At 49.3% G+C, this 19,611-nt stretch overlaps 4 protein-coding genes across 4 annotated transcripts; 1 reads left to right on the top strand and 3 right to left on the bottom strand.

Annotated features, from left to right (window-relative positions):
* Nucleotides 1-184: 184 nt before the first annotated feature.
* On the bottom strand, nucleotides 185-5,104 carry BSPRY (B-box and SPRY domain containing). The gene is made up of 6 exons (XM_053473165.1): nucleotides 4,703-5,104; nucleotides 2,130-2,228; nucleotides 1,615-1,845; nucleotides 1,360-1,385; nucleotides 997-1,121; nucleotides 185-721 (listed from the first exon to the last, which is right to left on the bottom strand). The coding sequence occupies exons 1-6, from the start codon at nucleotides 5,102-5,104 to the stop codon at nucleotides 198-200; spliced, it is 1,407 nt and encodes a 468-aa protein (XP_053329140.1). The 3' UTR covers nucleotides 185-197.
* Nucleotides 5,105-10,307: 5,203 nt separating this feature from the next.
* WDR31 (WD repeat domain 31) lies at nucleotides 10,308-13,264 on the top strand. Its single transcript, XM_053473657.1, has 9 exons — nucleotides 10,308-10,421; nucleotides 10,550-10,679; nucleotides 10,888-10,962; nucleotides 11,071-11,215; nucleotides 11,515-11,615; nucleotides 11,957-12,024; nucleotides 12,262-12,403; nucleotides 12,815-12,977; nucleotides 13,103-13,264. The coding sequence occupies exons 1-9, from the start codon at nucleotides 10,375-10,377 to the stop codon at nucleotides 13,261-13,263; spliced, it is 1,032 nt and encodes a 343-aa protein (XP_053329632.1). The 5' UTR covers nucleotides 10,308-10,374; the 3' UTR covers nucleotide 13,264.
* Nucleotides 13,265-16,361: 3,097 nt separating this feature from the next.
* On the bottom strand, nucleotides 16,362-16,907 carry LOC128503143 (E3 ubiquitin-protein ligase RNF186-like). Its single transcript, XM_053473166.1, has one exon. The coding sequence runs from the start codon at nucleotides 16,905-16,907 to the stop codon at nucleotides 16,362-16,364; it is 546 nt and encodes a 181-aa protein (XP_053329141.1).
* A 1,362-nt stretch (nucleotides 16,908-18,269) lies between these two features.
* LOC128502633 (RING finger protein 223-like) lies at nucleotides 18,270-18,859 on the bottom strand. Its single transcript, XM_053472492.1, has one exon. It carries the CDS (start codon nucleotides 18,857-18,859, stop codon nucleotides 18,281-18,283), a length of 579 nt encoding a protein of 192 aa, XP_053328467.1. The 3' UTR covers nucleotides 18,270-18,280.
* Between the last annotated feature and the right edge of the window lie 752 nt (nucleotides 18,860-19,611).

Below are 19,611 nucleotides of genomic sequence, written 5' to 3' on the forward strand. Positions count from 1 at the left end.
AAGAACGAATCCTCGGGGGTCTCTGTACAGCGGGGGCGTTCGCTGCGTTCGTGGGGTCCTTGTTTGTATTCATGCCGAGCGTTACAATGTATCTCGGCGCAGAAGACTCGGTTGGGCTGAGTGAGGCTTGAGTGTCATCGTCCACTCGTCCTTCACAATATCACAAGGACAATATCAGCAGCCGGTCTGTGATTGGTTCACTTCACGAGGCGGATGCTGTCGTCAGCCACCGCGAACACGGGGAAAACCGGGGCCGCAAACTTTACGCGATGGGAATAGAGAACGACGCACGAGCCGGGGTCAAAAAAGATCAGTTCCCCCCCGTCCAGATCCAGCAGCACGCCGACGTGTTTGGGGCCCCTGAGCAGCTCCACGGAGTCGTGCCGGGAATCGTGCGAGAAGCGGAAGTCTTTGTCATAGCGGGAAAAGACCCAGGAGGCTGCGTTATAACCCAGCCTGGCATCGTTCCCGGACCCCTTGCGCGCCAGGGACCCGTAAGCAACCCCCAGCTTGTAGGCGCAGCTGCTCTCCACGTTGACTTTCCAAGCGTGGATTCCGCTCTGGAAGGAATTGGCGGCAAAGCAGTTGGGCCAGTGGTTGAAGCGCTCGGGCCCGTCTGGGTAGCTCTTGGCCTTTTTCTGCAGAAATGTCAAGACGTTGCCTTCCGACAGCAGCAGCAGAGGACTGATGGTCTTCTCGTCGAGCGTGAGCTCTTCGCAAACTGTAAACGATAACGGAGAGTATTAGTGCAGCTCTCAGTAACCCCTGATAAATACCACGAAGGCTCCTTCCGGCTCATTCACTCGCCTAAAACTCGCATGAGACGGTGCCGAGCGCACGTCATCCCTTAGAGCGAGCTTAATACGGCCTGGTGGAGCATCTCTCACTGGAGGTTAAAGTCTACTCTAGTGGGGCGGAAAGATTTAATGGTCTCTCGTGTGCTTTCTCCTCCTGGTATCTCGCGGGGTTTGCGAATGAGCCGCGCCTGGTACTGACCGGTGGTGCAGCACAGCACGGAGGAAGCCCACAGCCTGTTCAGTAATGGACTCTGAACACAACCCGGGTTAAAGTTTAACTTCTCCGACTCCTGAGGCTCCAGAATTCCTTCCGCTTCCTCCGTCCTGAAAGCGAGAACAAACAAATATGAGGATGTCAACGGCCGCTAATCTAGAACACGGTCACAGAACGAGGGTCTAGAACTCTCCCAGGATCCGGATTTAACGCTCTAGAAAAGCAATTAACCTCGGCTTTCCGAGAGTTATTAGTTGGGCGCAGCTACATATGTAAATCCATAACACATACATGTGCGTCCGGACGTAACACGCTATGTGCATACACTCACACGCTCGGAATACTGACCTCTCCTCCATCTCATTCGCGGAATTCTGTAAATAAACAGGGAAAGCTGTTATTAAAGGCAGGTTTGTCGGCTCCCCCGGCCCCCCAATCCTGTTCCCTAAAACACCTGGCTCAGGTTAACATCCCCAGCCGTTTAGTTTTAGCCCCCCCCCGGACAGGGTGAGTGACGATCACACGGAGACGAGTGGCGACGTTCATTGAGTATTCCTGCACATCGTGATCTCATTCTAGAGCTGAGTCCCCGTCTATACTCACGATAAGGCTAACGTCGTCCAGCTTGGTCAGCATGTCCACCAGGTACGTCCGGATGCTGGAGAGTTTCCGCGCGGACTCCGTCCAGTGGGCTCGCTGAGTGAGGATTCCTTGCTGGGCTCGCTCCTCCTCGGCGTGAACCTCTTCCAGGAGCCTCTGCTCCTCATTCTCACACACGTTCCGGATGAAGATCAGTCTTTGGATGACGAGCTCTCTGGCCGCTCTGGCTGTGCTCTAGAAAAGGGGAAAGATCCAGATAAAGTCGTCTGCGTTTTCAGTGGTTAATGGACCCCACCACCCTCTGGACTATGACGACGGACCCCCGGATCTTGGGGGCCACAGACACCCAGATACTAAGTCTCTCTGGCAAAGGAGAGAGGCAGAATTGGTTGTTGGACTACAAGCTGCCGCATTAACCCTTTGGGTGGCAGAAACTGACACAAAGCATTGCGTTCCCTGCCCCCTCATTCACGGGGTTAACCCTCCCTGGGTAGGAGCCCGCATCGAACATGCATTACCGCCACTCGCGGGATCTTGGCTGGCAGAGCCTCGGCGAGATACTTCTCGATGCCAGCCGTCTGGAGCTGCAGCTTCTCACACTGATCCACGATCTTATTCTGTGAAGGAGAAAGACGCACATTAGTAATTCGCTCATGTGTCCCCGTCCCTCACAGGACTCGGCAGTCCCCCACACATAATGATGTGATCCGGGCAGGTCACTGGGGCAAACCTCGCTGCCAGCGGGGCACAAACGCTCCTCCCAGCTGGAGCTGGTGAAGTACATACTAAGTGCCCCCCGTCTACAGAGACAGGGGTACCTCCAGGGGGCAGACTCACTAAACTCTGCTAAAACCGTCGCCTTTTCATAGGGACGACTTATGTCCTCAGGTCCATTTATAAAGCCCGTTCAGAATGGAGGTCTAACAATATTTACAGAATATTCCATTACAGCCACAGTACGGGACGCTTGGCACCTGTTGCTCCATCAAGCACTTGGATAATAAATTCCCCATCTTGACGTATCGCAGTGGATGATAAATTCCGCTCATGCTGGTTTTAAGCGGGTTCTGGGGTGAAATAAACTCCTTTGAGCACTTTCTGGGCAGGAAATAATGAGTGCACCGCATAAATGCTTCCCCCAAGGTGATCCAAAAAACAAGCAATGCTATTTCATTCATGGGGATGTGTGTAATTATCACATTAGGGGTAAACCCAGTCTAAGAAAGGGTTAAAGCTTCTCGCCTGTGGCTGGAAGGTAACCCAACTCCATTGGTGCCTCGGCTTTTTGGGAACAGAGGCCAAGGTTCTGGTTGCGGATTATAAAGAGGGTATTGTGTCGTCCCCAGAGCGGAGAAGGACGCATTGTTACCACTTTCTGCAACATAAAACCTTCTGTTGGCTTCCTCAGCCGCCCCATACTTCACCGCCGGGGGCCCAGGGGCCGCTCTCGGCATTACACCGGGCCGTGTCCTCTCCTGACCTCCCCGTACCGGCCAGGAGCACCGGCCTGTACCTACCTCATCGGCCATACACCCACCGAAACCCCCCCACGCGTGGGCACCTATACCTAACCCTATAGAATGATGACGGAATGTTCTATAAGACCTCATTCTCCTCCTCCGCATTATATGCACCTCCATGCTGTGTAGTCTTAGAACTGGTGCAAGACTCCAGAGCGGGCACAATGTGTTTTCCTCCTGCTGCTGGAAGGTGTTCCACGAGAGGCATTATTATTAATCATATACTATATATAATATACTATATATAACAGAACATATGGTGCTTTATGGACTATTTATTTAGGGCTATATTTTGCATGGCTGCTGGGAACCACGCGATCCTGTAATGCAGAAAATCCCCAGATAACGGTAATATGACCCAAACTGAAAATCATACATATTTAGTAAAAATGAGAATACGTATTTTTATCTGCTGATTCATTAAGAAGAAACATCAAACCCCAGGGGTGCTGTCCCCCTAATTATACAATACAGGGGTCCCACAGCCCTAATCATATAGACAGGCACACATCTCACACCGTATACATACATATATATATATACACCCTATATACAGTACACATACCTCACCCTATATCATATATATATACCCTATATACAGTACACATACCCCACCCTATATCATATATATATATACCCTATATACAGTACACATACCCCACCCTATATCATATATATATATACCCTATATACAGTACACATACCTCACCCTATATCATATATACATATACACCCTATATACAGTACACATACCTCACCCTATATCATATATATATATATACCCTATATACAGTACACATACCTCACCCTATATCATATATATACCCTATATACAGTACACATACCTCACCCTATATCATATATATCATATATATATACCCTATATACAGTACACATACCTCACCCTATATCATATATATCATATATATATACCCTATATACAGTACACATACCTCACCCTATATCATATATATATACCCTATATACAGTACACATACCTCACCCTATATCATATATATACCCTATATACAGTACACATACCCCACCCTATATCATATATATCATATATATATATATACCCTATAGACAGTACGCATACCTCTATACAGTAACACACTAAAAGCCACATGCATTATAACCCACTATTACTGGTGGACGTATAATAATAATATATAATAATAATAATAGTAATAATATATATAATAATTATTATTATTATTACGACTACTATTACTATTATTATTCGTATTACTTTTATTACTGTTATTATTACTATTAGTACTGTTGTTATTATTATTATTATTACACTTATTATTATTATTAATGTTATTATTACTGTTGTTATTATTATTATTATTATTAATGTTATTATTACTGTTGTTATTATTATTATTAATGTTATTATTATGCCCTGATTAGTGGAGGGAGGCTGGCTTCTTGTAGACAGACAGACAGACAGACAGACAGCCGGGACTCTCCGGGGCTCCCACAACCTGCCGGGAAGGGGCATCGCCATCCCGAAACTGCCCCGGCCAGACAGAGCCGCATTGCAGCAGCAGCCGGCTACTCACCCTGAGCTGGGCGGCTCTCTCCTCCGCCGGCTTGGTCCTGTGGGACTGGCAGCTGCCCCGGGTCCGGCACTCGGGGCAAATCAGCCGGAGCTCCTGGCAGCAGAACCAGCTCAGTTCTCCTCCGTGCTCCCGGCAGCCGCTGTCACTCACCGGATTCTGCCCCGGGAGGGGCTGCTGCGGGTCGGCGGGGGCAGGAGTGGGGGGCATCTCTTTGGGGGCATCTCCAAGGTCAACATCCTCTTCCTCCGCGGGGTTCAGGGACAGGGTGGCCAGCTGCTTCTCCGGCAGCCACTCCGGTGCAAACGGAGGCTCCTGCCCCTCACTGCCCCCCCACGCCTGGGAGCCGGTGATCGCCCAGACAGGCAGCCCTGTGTCCCCGGAGACAGTCCCGGGCTGTGACATGCTGGGGTGGCAGTTCCAGCCTCAGTGTGGGAGGAATGCACCTGTCCTCAGGTAGATGGAGGCTGCCCCGGGGGGGGCGGAGTCTCCTCCGTGCCACTTACACATTAACCCTTTGGTGACTTATTACCTCCAATGACTGATCAGCCGGGGAGCCTCCCAGCTACTGATTCACAGCTAACCCATCCCACGGGGTCTCCCTGCTGGTTGCCATGGAAATGCAGTCGCCAAATGATGGATGTGATATGCCATGTGTTGGCCATCTGTGTGCCAGCCAGTATTACAATTTAAAGGGTTAACCCCGGTCCCGCAGCTGTAAAAGCCCCGATGGGGGGTATTTCTGGGCATTCTGATTCCTGTAGGCAATGGGATGTTTGTTACTAAGTAACAGGAGATCCCCCAACTCCTGGGTGCTCTCTATAACAGCACGCACCCCACTATCACCCTGACCCCTAACTGCCCTTCTCTCTCCCCATTCCTGCCCCCTAACTGCCCTTCTCTCTCCTCCTTCCTGCCCCTGGAACTGCCCTTCTCTCTCCCCTTCCTGCCCTTCTCTCTCCCCCTTCCTGCCCCCGCCCTTCTCTCTCCTCCTTCCTACCCCAGTAAATGCCCTTCTCTCTCCCCCTTCCTGCCCCTGTAACTGCCATTTTCTCTCCTCCTTCCTACCCCAGTGACTGCCCTTCTCTCTCCCCCTTCCTGCCCTTCTCTCTCCCCCTTCCTGCCCCTGGAACTGCCCTTTTCTCTCCTCCTTCCTACCCCAGTAACTGCCCTTCTCTCTCCCCCTTCCGCCCCTAACTGCCCTTCTCTCTCCTCCTTCCTACCCCAGTAACTGACCTTCTCTCTTCCCCTTCCTGCCCTTCTCTCTCCCCCTTCCTGCCCCCTAACTGCCCTTCTCTCTCCTCCTTCCTGCCCAGTTATTGCTCCTCTCTCCTCCATCCTGCCCCACTAATTTTCATCTACCCTTCTCCACACCTTCCTCCAGCTTGCCCGCCCTCCGTGCCTTTCTCTCTCTCCCACATTTTGCTCTCCCCACTCTCCTCCACCCTGCCCTCTCTTATCTTCCAATTTGTCCCCCACTTCATGCCCTTCTCTCCCCTCCATCCTTTTCTCTCTTTTGGATTTGTGATAAATGGCGTTCTATGAATTCACTGAACCCAGGAGGTTAAATCCCATCATCCGGAACCGCAAATAAAACCCTTCGGGCTCCGTGGAGCAGTAAGTGGCCCTTGTGATCCATCCGAGAAACTCGCCAACTCCTGGAGGGGTTTCAAGAGAGCCAAAGCGTTACCCCGAGCTGGGGTCTATTCCTTACTGCACGTTAACCCTTCACATAACTTTTAGATTCCAAGCTCATGCGTGGCCCTCCACGTTAAAAGCCGGACCGGCTGCCCGTTTCTCCTGCTGTAAAGACTCAAACCTTAATCAGGCGTTGGTCTCGTCTTAGATTCAGGAGCCGTATGTCTATCCCACGCATGTTTAATCCCCTCACTGTATTACCCTCTACCACCTCTGCTGGAAGGCTGTTCCACTCATCTACCACCCTCTCAGTAAGTTAGATCAGTCTCTGGCTACAGAAAGACACAGTCACCGCGGGTTTCCTGAGTATCAGGACCGACGCGTCCGACCAGTTTTTCCGAGAAAATCCGCTCTGTTTTTTATCTCATAATGAGAAAGGATCTTCCAGGTGGAATCGCAGCCGTACGGGAAGCTGACACTCCCATCACAACAAGCGTCATTCCAGCGACTCCTCGCCCGTCAGGTTCTGCCGCCCCGGGGGACAAGCGGCTGTGAGAAAACATTTCAGAACAGACTGGAAACAAAATGAGTTTATTTACATTAATGGGTTAAATATGTTTTTTAAGCTTGAAAAAATGTGGTTAAAAAAAAATTAAAAATGGGGCTGAGGGAAGCACTTTTCCTTTGCACAATCCACTTCCTGTTTAACAGCGTCATTTGCAGGAAGTGACTGTATCTGTGGAAACGGAATTTGACATATGAACTGTTCATTTTTTTTCTCATCCCCCCACTTAATTCCTTCGAAGCCCGCTCCCCTATATTCCGGATGCCCAGCGAAGGATCCTCGGGGGTGTTAACTCCGTGGTGGGTGTGGCATCAATTCCAAAATGTCAGCTGTTTGTTAAATATAAGGACTGGTCACCCTCATATAAGTGCAGTGGAATATTTCTTCCTCCCGGTTTATTCCCCCCACCCCAGGTTTTGGTGTAAAATGCCCTCACGTGTGGCAGTAAATCCTGTGCACCGACACGCCTCTTAAACCTCAGGAGCAACGGCTACTACCAAACAAACATGGCTACCCGCCTGGCAACCCCTCCCGACTGCGCAATGAGGGACCCTGCAATACTGCGTTACACCTAAACACGCGCCCTAAAATACTCCAATACTAATGGGTTTCAATATATGGAGCGATACTCTGCTAAACGTTGTGCAATCACCATGGCAACCAATAAAACTGCCTCACGTATGCTTTGTTTTTACTACTTTTTCTCCCCCCACAATTGCCCTTTACACAGAACCCACCCGTGTGTGTGTCCCAGTGGCACTGCACCCCATGTGTGTCACACCTAAACCCCACCCCAGCCAGGCTAATGGGCGGGGCTCTGCAGTGACACTGAGAGCAGGGATGGAACCAATATGTGCGACTCACGTGAGGAAGATTTTCTCTGAGACACTGGCTCCCTGGTTACAGTCGCCAGGGAAACGGCGGCTCCGGACAGCGGCACTATGGAGGGACCCTGGGGGCATTTACTGCTGGTAATGTGAAGGGGGCAAAAGGGGAGGGAGCCGGGGGCAAAATACAGGGGCAAAACCCGGCGAGCGAGGTAGAGGAATGTGTGTTTACACTTAGATATACAGCGCTGCGGAATATGGAGGCGCCATGTGTTATATATATAGATATATCACTGGAGGGGATATAGATCTATCTCCAATCTAATAGGCATAATATACATTGATAAACGCATGGATAATGTGTGTTCCCATTGTACTGCGCTGCAGACCATGACGGCGCTACATGCATCAATAAATCATAATGCTGTATATTAGTATTTGTAGAGATTTGCACTGATTTTTGCAATTATATACTTGCCAGCTGTGAATATCTGCATTTGCACCTATATAAAATATAATTTTTATATTTCATTATCCGCGCCCGCCTGCCGGGTAAGGCGCGCTTTATAGGCAGCTGAAATATTATGTTTATATTTAGTAAATTGTTTTTATTATTATTGTTTGTAAATACAAAATCCTATTTTTCTTTTAATAATAAGAGGTTCAGACGCCTGTTAATGCGCAGATACGATCCATAATATACATTATTATTAATCATTAAACATGATAAAATATAGTCGCCTCTCCCGCCGGGTTACGGATCCGTACGGAAGCGTATATACCGCTAGCTTCATATAACTATGTGCAGCCGCAGCCCTTAACACCCTGGGGTAATTAACCTGCCTCCGTCATTTGTTTTATTTCACAGATTTAATTTCACCAGCCGGGATTTATACCAATAACCGGCGTGTGACAGCGGATGTGAGCTTGGAGATGATGTCATAACGACGCAGTGTATGATGCATCTAGAAGGTGTCAGTATTTAAAGGTTTCACTGTTACAGTTATTAACACTTCTGCCTCTCCCCGTTTATATGTCGTTATATATATATATATATATATATATATATATAACGACATATAAACAACATATAAACGTATATATATATATAACGACCCACACCGATCACTCCCATCCCATCTGAAAATGGGCCGAGTGCTAACTGACACCCGCTGGCCGCTCGCCAGTCACATTAATACCCGTTATGCTAATAGGATTTGGATAAAGTTTCGCCATGGCAACGTAATGCCAAGCGGCCGAGGGCTCACTGGACGCCGCCAGCTGTCATATTTCAAACCTTTGGGGTTTTTGGTTCATGGAATGTTTGCATTTCTGGTTTGCTGACATCATCGATTTGTAAATGTACGAGGCGTTGGGACGTTCTTTTCGGTACGGTTTATACAAGCATCGTGGGCTCGTCTTAACGTATGACATCATTTCTGATATTTCCGCAGGAGCCGTCACTGTGTGCTGTTAGTATAAAGGCTTTTTTATAGATTATTATAAATGGTGTCCCTGCGAGTAATAAGATTTATTAAAATGAAAGTACCTCGCTTTTCTTTGACCGCCTACCTTTTTATTCATGTAATAGATTGTGAGCTCTGTGACTCTCATTACCTTTTGCTTCTGTAAGCCCATACCGCTATGAGATGCACTACTTGTTATGTTCATTACAGCGCTACGGAATATGATGGCGCTATATAAATCACTAGTAATAATAACACATTGTACAGCGCTGTGGTATATAATGGCGCTATATAAATCAGTAGTGATAATAACACATTGTACAGCGCTGCGGTATATGATGGCGATATATAAATCCGTAGTAATAACACATTGTACAGCGCTGCGGTATATGATGGCGATATATAAATCAGTAGTAATAACACATTGTACAGCGCTGCAGTATATAATGGCGCTATATAAATCAGTAGTAATGATAACACATTGTACAGCGCTGCAGTATATAATGGCGCTATATAAATCAGTAGTAATGATAACACATTGTACAGCGCTGCAGTATATAATGGCGCTATATAAATCAGTAGTAATGATAACACATTGTACAGCGCTGCAGTATATAATGGCGCTATATAAATCAGTAGTAATGATAACACATTGTACAGCGCTGCAGTATATAATGGCGCTATATAAATCAGTAGTAATGATAACACATTGTACAGCGCTGTGGTATATAATGGCGCTATATAAATCAGTAGTGATAATAACACATTGTACAGCGCTGCGGTATATGATGGCGCTATATAAATCAGTAGTGATAATAACACATTGTACAGCGCTGCGGTATATGATGGCGATATATAAATCAGTAGTAATAACACATTGTACAGCGCTGCGGTATATGATGGCGATATATAAATCAGTAGTAATAACACATTGTACTGCGCTGCGGTATATGATGGCGATATAGAACTCCATAAGGAATAATAAGCGCAGTGATGAGCACTGATATTTGGGAAGCTGTAGAAATGCTCGGCGTGGGTTCACCGCGGGTCGGCGTAAAACATACACGGACACTAATAGCAGGCGATGGCGCTTTCTTTCCTCGCAGATCACCGGGAGTTTCTGTGGCCCCTGACACCCGGTTCCTGTATTGGGTCAGCGCCGGCGCCTCTCCGATCGCCATGGGCAAGTTCCAGAGTAAGGTTAAGCGGAACAGCAGCAAGTACAGGTAATGATAGAGGAAAGCGTTGGGCGAGCAGTTAATGCCCAGCTGTACAGATCCCTTTATTCCGAGCGCTCGGATATTTCTATGTTGTCTTGCGATGTCTGTAAGTGGCCCTTTTTCCCCGTGTCCAGGGCCGACAGCCACGTTAGCGAGAGCCCCCCTCCGCCGACCAGCCCCCAGCACAGCCGGGCTCACAACGACGCCGTTACCTACGTCGCTGCCCTGAAAGCCGACCTGTGCGTGACGGGGGGGAAGGACAAGGTAGGTGCCGATCGCAGACATCTTATCCGAGCCTTTCATGCGCTGTACGTTGTAATTAAAGCCCGAGTGTAGATTTCTATCTCGTGCCGCGGAGATTCAGGAATCCGTCGGGCCGTTCACAGTAATAACCGATTATTCTGAGACTAAGATCCGAAAGATACGACACGAAACGCTCACCAACAACGTCTCCATCGAATGACTCTTCCAGGCTGTCGTCGTGTCGAACTGGCGAACAGGGACGGGTCTGAAGAGGTTTGTGGGACATGAACGGGAAGTAACCAAGGTAATGTCACCACGTTTCATGTACCTGTAATATAGAGGGGGTGCCGTGCTTCTATGTACAGGCGGTAGGGAGTATTTTATTGACCCAGCTGTTCTCTGCACTGTACAGGTCACCTGCCTGTTTGGGACGAACCGGTTCTTCAGCGCCTCCAGAGACAAGACGGTGTTAATGTGGGACCTGCACGGCAAGCTGGGGCCGACACAGACATTTCTGGGGCATCAACTGATAGTGACAGGGCTGGCAGTGAGCCCCGGTGAGTCCTGAGCGAGTACACTGCCGGCAGACTGCGGCAATAGCGGGTCAAACAACGAAAGTCTGCGTGAATTCATTCTCTTCCCGGGCCTGCTCCCCGATGTGTTCCGCTTTTAACCATTTCTAGTGGCAGGATTAAGACCCAGACTTTCTAACACAGTGCAGTAAGATAAGATCTTGGTAGATTTAGCCAGCACTGTACAAAAAAATAAAATCCTCATATTTAATTAATTGAAAAGATTTTTTTACTTGAAATATATTATTTTGGGCCGTTTATAGCTCTGAATCTGCTTCTTTCAGATTCCGCACAGCTGTTTTCTGGCTCCCGGGATAACACCTTTTGTAAGTGGGACGTGGAATCCGGCCGGTGTCTTCAGAAAACGGCTATCTCCAGAAACCTGGTGAGACATTTTATGGAAGGACGCGGTCAGACCTTTACGATCCGCCGAAACCCCAGAAATCCCATTTACACTTTTGCTCAGAGGTATCAATCAATCTGCGGTGGAAATTGGATTTTCTGTGTAATTATGTTACCCGAGCGACGTGACTGGCGGTGAACTGCGCATCTTTACTGCCCTTACCGTGCTGCTCATAAAACCCTCTGACTGATTAACACTTTGGGTGCCGGGGTGTTCCCACATGCACAGGAGCTGTTTTGTGGGGCGAGTGGAGATGCTTCCAGAGTTTTACAAATAAGATGCGGTGCCGGTTGGCTGATTAACCCCTCGTCTCTGTCCCGTAGGTAACACACATGTGTTGGGTCCCTGCCGAGTCTTACATTGTGCAGACCTCAGAGGACAAAGTGATCCGGTTAGTGAGCTGCGTTACCCCGTTATCCGATTACTCAGTTACTCCTTAATAAAAGCACAATTAACCACGGGGCCCCCATCTGAACGAGGCTTGGGGGTTAAATGGACTCCTCTGTGGCCAAGGTGACAGGTGGAAGATTAACAGGTTCCCATCCTGAGTAATGATCAGGACCCGGGGTGCGTGTTACTCCCCCCGAGAAAGACTTGAAGGGGATTTAATATGCGTGTTGTTTTTCAGCGTGTGGGACGCTCGGGAGCTGCGGGTGGCTCACTCCTTCCCCATGAAGCAATACATCCAGATGCACTGCGACGTCAGCGCCGACGGGAACTACTGTCTGACCTGTAGCAATGGCTTCGGGGGACAGGGCTGCGAAGCCACGGTGAGAGCCGCAGGGAAGGAGGGCCTGGAGGAGGCGGGTGCGCTTTTTAAAAAAATAGATGGGCTTTATGGGGAAGGGGGAAAAATTAGGACAAGCAGGGGGTGAGCTCGGTTATGAGGATGGTCCATGATCGGGTGGTTTGGGTCTAGTTGATTCTGGGCCTGAAAGTTTCTGATGGCGGCGTGGTGAGAAGCTGTGTTCTCAAGAAGTAGATGAGCTGGGATTTCCGCCGTGGCCAGTGTGGACCACGTGTGTGTTTTTTGCCATTTTGGTGACTTTTTGTGTTGGTGAGGAGGGAATGAAGTTACTTAATTCAGGGTCCTGCCAGCCATTAGCGGGTACAGCGGGTGAAATCTGCTTTCTTTGGTACATTCATTGGCCAGCCTGCACTAACTGCCGACCTCCCTCCAGCTCTGGGACCTGCGACAGACGAGGGACAAAGTCTGTGAATACAGAGGACATCTGCAGACAGTGGCCTCCTGCACCTTCCTCCCCAAAACTATGTGTGCCACGCCACTAATTGCCACGTCGTCTCACGACTGCACCGTGAAGGTTTGGGACAGAGACACCGGAGGTACGGTCCTAGCGCCCCCCTGTGCCGGGACGGACGGGTCTTTCTAGCTTTTAGTTAAATTATGTTAATAATGTGTTCTTTAAATGAAAGCTACCGGTCACCCATTTTAACTCTTTGTGTTCAAGCCTGCCTGAACAGCCTGTTTCTGGATGGGGCCGGCCCTCTGGTATCCCTGGCGGTCGGCGACAGCTCCTCCATCCTCTGTGCCAGCTTTAACGCCGGGGTCTACTCGCTGCGGGTGGAGAGCTCCAGGGGACCCTTCCTGCAGGAGGTAGCAAAGTTCTGACCCGGAGCGGAGAATTCGTGAGGATTAAGAAGACGAAGGATCAGTGAATTAGAGCCTTTTAGTGTCCAGATGTTCACGAGAGACCCGCAGCCGTCTCCTCCCCGATCCCTGCTAATTCACGGATGTCCGTTTGATCCCAAGCTCACACTTAGACTCACGTCAGGCTTCGGAGGTTAAGCTCCCGTTTCTTGTTGCTCGGTAAGGGATTTATCTGCGTAACGTTACCCGAGCCGCTTGGATGACGTCATGTTTTTTTTTACTGCGGGAGGATTCTTCTCGCAGCCCCTTATTCCGTGATTACAGAGACCGCCTCATTAGGGTTTATCCCACGAACGTCACGTGTAACGGTAATAGCACTTTAAACGAGTCGGGATTTACTCATTAAGAGGCAAATCCTCTCCATCTTTACAAGCGGCCGGCCGCGGAGGCTAAAAATATAGAGGATGACCCAGAAATTCATATCCTCGGCCTCCCGGACCTGCCAACCGGAACGTGTAAGAAATGACTCTGCGAGGAGCTGCGACGACCTTAATGCATCCCAGGATCCCGGCTTCGTTCCCATAACGCCCTATAAGCGGACCTGCGCCCCCCACGCGGCTGCAGCCGGATCGCACGGAACCGGCCCGGGACAAAAACCCATTTCTGGGGAGTTTATTGGGATTAGTATAAGAGTAAAGCTACTTTTACAGCACTGCCAATATAATATATCGTAGAACCGTTTCATGTATATTTAATGTCGCCGTCACTCGACGTCTCGTGAGAATCGGTGTTGGTTTTTAGCGTTAATACACAGAATGCGCAGATGCCGTTATTTACAATGAATGCTTTTTTTGCCGGTTCGTAGCGGATTCTGCTCCAGGTTTTAGCAAATTTGATATAACTTTGTTTTGTAGTACGATGTTTTGTGCACATTGAGCATCTACATGATCTTCTTTATGCCTCGAGAGGGTGGTAGATGAGTGGAACAGCCTCCCAGCAGAGGTGGTAGAGGGTAATACAGTGAGGGGATTAAACATGCATGGGATAGACATACGGCTCCTGAATCTAAGACGAGACCAACGACTGATTAAGGTTTGAGTCTTGACCCGCAGGAGGTTTTTATCGTAAATGATTTTCTTGGTGTTACTGGGTGCTCGTGGACTTTAGCCGCCGGCATCGTAAATGTTTAGTGGAGACGTTACCGTGTAAACCCGGCAGAGCTCCCGCGGGTTAAAGGGACCCCAGTCTTTTGCCTAAATCCCCCTTTAGAATAACGCCAGGCTGTGCCGAAGTGTTTCACGGCGGGAGTTCTGATCCGGGTATCGTTATACATCTCTGTGACGGCGGTGCGGACACGCACATACGTGACGCACCTGCTCTATGATACGGGGCAAGCGTGTCCATCCGGCTTCGCTGTGCTGTGTGGCCGCTGGATGCCGATGTATGTAGGATTATTTAATGTAATAAATGTGTTTTTCCAGCTCATGTGATTTTAGATGATTTTTATTTATATAAATAAAAAAAAATTTAAAAAAATTCATCTCAGGGTCATGAGCCAGACCACAAAATCCCATCATATTCACTAAGCTGTGCTAGAATCTTTTATTCTTGTATTGTGTGTGAGCCCTCCGAGTCCTCCTTCAGCATCTACCTTTTATAGCAGAAGCTACTTTTAAAATTGCCCCCCCCCGTGAGGCATCGAAACCCCCTGCTCTGGTAAAGAGTATATTTCCCCCAAACAGTCGCATTCCTTTAGTTTGTGTAACAAATGAAATCATTAATGTCCGTAACCCGTCAGTGAATGTTTGCAGACAGACGGCCGATCGGCACCCGATGCTGCGCTCAACGCGAGATCCGACCTCCACCCACCGGCTATTAGTGCCGTCACAGCTCGACAGCCACGCAGGTGAACTGGGAGCAGGGTAAGTGATTAAGACTGAGCCATTCTATTCGGAGTGTTTGTGTAGTAGGTCGGGGATCAGATGATGGAGCGAGAATCGTACAAATGGCTGAAAACGTTATATATTATGGGGCAAAACTACAACTGGGGTAAAAAAAGAAAACAGGAATGTTTGTGAGAATGTATTTATTTCTACAATCTATTTTTATTGTGATTTTGGTTTTATGATAACAGAAATACAAAGTCCACCAACGCAATACGGCAACGAGAAATCATAAAGTAAGGGGGGCAGTAAAGAGAAATAATGAAGAGGAGAGGGGGGTGAAAACGTCTGTTTAATCCGATTGGGGAATAAAAAACCTTTAAGCTGTTGTTTGAGAGGAATTCCCCGTCTATTCAGAGCTCTTCGGGCGTATAAAGCATAAAAGTCAGGTACCAGGAAATGCTTTGCTGATATTGCGACATCGCCGCGCAGCCCATTATGCAAATTAACAGATCTCCGGCCATCCGAGAGAGAGAGAGAGACGGTCTCTTTAACCCCCATCCCCAGCGGCCGCTCTCGCAGGTCGGAGTCCGGACGGATATATCGTATCCCCTCGCGATACGTTTCTGGGCTCCGGTCACTTGAGGGTTATTTAACCCCTCGTGGCGTGGCTGAGCAGCTCTGTGTGTTTTGCACGGAGGTGCGGCCATTGTGCGCGTTCACGTGGCGGGTCTCGCACTGACGTTCGTTGGTCTCGCATTGTTTCGGGCGATTTGCTTTACAAGCCCCGTCTCGCCCGTATTCGAGTTCCCATTCAGAGTTTTGATCTCGATGTCCTTTCACTCCTTGTGACAACAGAAGCTTGCGTCTCCGGTGAAAGGGCCGCCGAGTCTCCGGACAAAAGCCCAACCTCGGCTTTTTTAACTTTTTAACTCGAAATTATTGTAAAGAAAAGCGTCCATCAAATGGGTTTCTATTCAAATACCCAATGTTTCCGTGTTATTCGTAATATTCAGAACTCTATCCTGGCGTGCAGGAGGTTAAATCACTTCACTCATCCCCACGATCTGATAATCACCGAGCGGTTGCATAGAGTAGTACTCGCCCCTTTGGGGGTTTGTTTTGGGTCGTGTTGCCCCTCGGTGGCCCGTAGCCTGGCTCTTGGGGTGTCAGTCCCATTACATGCGCGGAGCTGTATTTCCCGCCTCGCTGGCCACGGGTGGCGTCGGCTTAAAGTCATTGTGAATTGACGTAAACCGGGATGAACACAATGGTGAACACCAGGAGTCCAACGGTCAAAACGCTTAATCCCAAACCCCAAATGCTCCGGCAGAAGCTGCGGCACAAACTCTGGGGCACGGAGACCGAAGAGTCCTGGCCGCCGGCGCCCCCCGGCAACAGATGCAAGGTAACCAGGGACCCGTTACCGATCTCCGGGTCGTCCGCCTTCATCCAACACAGTTTGTGTCCGTCCACCCAGACCTCCTGGAGCTTCTGCATGGCCGGTGGGAACCGGGAGACGATGTCCACGTTGGGCTGCATCTTAGGAACTCCTCCGGGGGGGATTTGGGCCGAAGTCCGACACAGGGGGCACGGGAAGTTTTGAGATTGTTTGAGGAAGAGGCAAAGCCTGGAAAGACACTCCATGCAGAACGTGTGCGAGCAAGGGAGCCGCAGAGGCGTCTTGAAGACGTTGTCGTAGAACGCGTAGCAGATGGGACATTCCGTGAGACTGGGGAGAAACGCGTCGGGTTCCACCGCGTCGGACGTCTCCGTGGCCATATCATATCTACAAACCCCGAGGATTTCTGTAGGATCCGGTCAAGACGTGGACGTGTTTGAGGATAAGATTGTGCGCCGAGGCTTTATCTCCTGAAAGGAGCGGTCTGGATGAAGGGTTGTTGGGTATTTATCAGGGGCCGTGCGTTGATAGTTTGTATCCAGGGGTCCCTCCTGAACCCGTTCTGTGCTTCTCAATCCACGGGGCCTTCAGTGCTGATGCAGCGTCTTCCTTGCTCGGAAACCAACATGCAGACCCCGGCCGGGAGCGCTCCTCGGGTCAGCCGGCCGCTCCTTCTCTCATAGCAACGCTAACACAATGTGGCAAACAATGGCAGCGCTGCGGTGGCCGCCGGCAGACACACCTATTACAGAAGAGGCCGGCCCGTGGCCAGCGCTCCACAGAGCCACAATAGCACCGCTAGACGCCGTTACCATGTTGAGAATTACGGCTCGAGGCTGACAAGTAACTCTTTATTTGCCAAAATCCAGCTTCCCTCCCCAAACAGTGGACGTAAAACCATCTATTATCAGGTTTATTACGGCAGATCGTACCCATCCGGGAAGTTTCATCTTCTGTGTCTATATTGATGACATAACAATTATTATTAATGACATTATTATTATTATTATTATTATTATTATTATTGGACTGTAAGCTCCTTGGCCAAATTCTAACGTACGTTTCTTGGTTTTTCGAGCCTGTAAGCTCACCGGGTCAGGGTCTATAGCTATATCTGAACATTTGTCATACTTTACCCCTCATTCACAGCCCAGCACTCATCGGGGCTTTTTGAGGAAGGGCAGGAAGGGAGCCGCAAGAAGATTAACCCTTTGTGCTCGTCCACATTGCAGTATTTTCATTGAGAGACAAACAAAGTGAATTAAAATGTTTTCTTTTAATGTCCATTCTTTACAGATTTCCCGACCCGAAAGACAAAAGCCGAGGAAAAAGAGGGCGCAGGATACGTCCGGGCGTAAAAGTAATCGTAGGTGTTTATGAACGTCTAAATTAAATGTATTCGGCTTTCAGTTCTGGATGAATGAGTTCAGAATTTTACCGTCTTGAAACCAGCAATAATTAAATATATATATTATTATAGAGTACGATAACCCAAATCCTCCGGTAACATATATATAAATATATAAATATATATCACACTTATCAGTTTCAATGATTTGTAGGAAGAAATAATTGCAGTTTAACATGAAATATGTTCTCGGGGAGGGTGATTTAGGAGTTTTGGAATCACAGTGATCCGGATTGAATTCACGTGGCTGTTGGTGCTGCTGGTGTGTGATCCGTGATCGGTGATCTGTGATCGGTGATCGGTGATATCGGTAAATGTCCTCATCCAAGTTCATTTCTTTGAAGCTTATGATCGCAGGCTTATTGGGAACATGATTATGAAGAAGAGGAGGATGATGCAGAAGACGGCGATCCATATGAACCAGAAATAACTCCGAATCGTGGCGCAGCACCGGCGGTAATATGGCTGACGGGGCATGATGACCAGGTTCCCCGGCGAGGAGAGGTTCGGGGGAGCGGGACCCGTACCCAACAGGTAGACGATGATGACGTTGTCCTCGGCACCCGACGGGAAGTGGGACACCGTGTTCTGGGTTGTGGTGACGCAGCCTTCACCGTTCCTCCTCTTCCAACACAGCTTGGATCCTTCCATCCAGACTTCTTGGAGCGAACCCATCCACGGCGGGAGCTGAGCCACCACTGCCATGTTGGGGGGCAGTTTTGGGACCCCACCTGGTGGGATGGTCACAGCGCCTCGGCATATGGGACAGCAGAAGGTGTCCAGCTCCTTTTGGAAGATGCACAGCTTGGCGAGGCATTCCATGCAGAAGGTGTGGGAACACGGGAGCAGAAGGGGGGTTTTGAAGACATTGTCGTAGGTAACGAAACAAATGGGGCATTCGGGAACGTTGTATTCCTGCTCCATTACATCACTTCCAGGGGGGCGAGGACAGCCCCGCGCCAGGAACCCCCAGAACTCAAGGCTTGTAGCTGGTGCCAGCGGGCAGAGAATAAAACATTGTGAAGACCGCAAGCTTCCCGCCCAGCGATGAGCAGAGCGTCGGTCCAGGCGGGTCACCTTCTGGCCACGTCGCCCAAGTAAGATAGAGTTTCCTACGTGGGTCTGTCAGAGAGAGCGACGCCGGGGGTCCTGTGCCAAACTCATCCTCACGAGGACTCCCCGCAGGCTGGCATTAGCTGCTCCTCACTCTGTATTCACTCTGCTTGGTTACAGTATTTACCGAGCGCGAGCCCTGGGATCACGTTACTGACTGAGTGTCACCGGCTTCTCCACTCCTCGCCCGTAACGAGTCACAACAACCAAAGCAAGCGCCCATTGGCTTCCTTTACTGCCTTTAACAACAAAAAGAACCGGTCTTTGGCGTGAATGGATCCCCTTCCCCGCCTTATGATTTGGACAGATTAATACCTACTGGCACAGGGAGAGAAGAGGGCTCTGATTAGGATTAGGAGCTTACACTCTATTAGGCGGGGGAGGTCCGTGAGACAGACGCAGAGGGGCCGCTGGTGAGATGAGGGTCAGGAGTTTGGATTTTATTCCGGAGGGGATAATGAGATGGAAGGAGAGGGGGACGAGACAGCGGCCGGGGGTCTCAGAGGTGGGGAGGGCAGATGGTCCCTTCAGGAGGCGGGTGGAGAGAGTTAGGAGGATAGATT

Source organism: Spea bombifrons, chromosome 8 (genome assembly GCF_027358695.1).
Source record: "Spea bombifrons isolate aSpeBom1 chromosome 8, aSpeBom1.2.pri, whole genome shotgun sequence".
Taxonomy (NCBI): Eukaryota; Metazoa; Chordata; class Amphibia; order Anura; family Pelobatidae; genus Spea; species Spea bombifrons.

Coding starts and splice junctions, on each gene's coding strand:
- LOC128503143 (XM_053473166.1), bottom strand. CDS start 16,907: ATGGCCACGGAGACGTCCGACGCGGTGGAACCCGACGCGTTTCTCCCC.
- LOC128502633 (XM_053472492.1), bottom strand. CDS start 18,859: ATGGAGCAGGAATACAACGTTCCCGAATGCCCCATTTGTTTCGTTACC.
- BSPRY (XM_053473165.1), bottom strand. CDS start 5,104: ATGTCACAGCCCGGGACTGTCTCCGGGGACACAGGGCTGCCTGTCTGG. Junction 1,846..2,129: donor CCAAGATCCCGCGAGTGGCG/GTAATGCATGTT, acceptor CCCCTTTTCTAG/AGCACAGCCAGAGCGGCCAG. Junction 1,122..1,359: donor GCGAATGAGATGGAGGAGAG/GTCAGTATTCCG, acceptor TCTCGCTTTCAG/GACGGAGGAAGCGGAAGGAA.
- WDR31 (XM_053473657.1), top strand. CDS start 10,375: ATGGGCAAGTTCCAGAGTAAGGTTAAGCGGAACAGCAGCAAGTACAG. Junction 10,963..11,070: donor ATGAACGGGAAGTAACCAAG/GTAATGTCACCA, acceptor TGCACTGTACAG/GTCACCTGCCTGTTTGGGAC. Junction 11,616..11,956: donor CGGCTATCTCCAGAAACCTG/GTGAGACATTTT, acceptor TCTGTCCCGTAG/GTAACACACATGTGTTGGGT.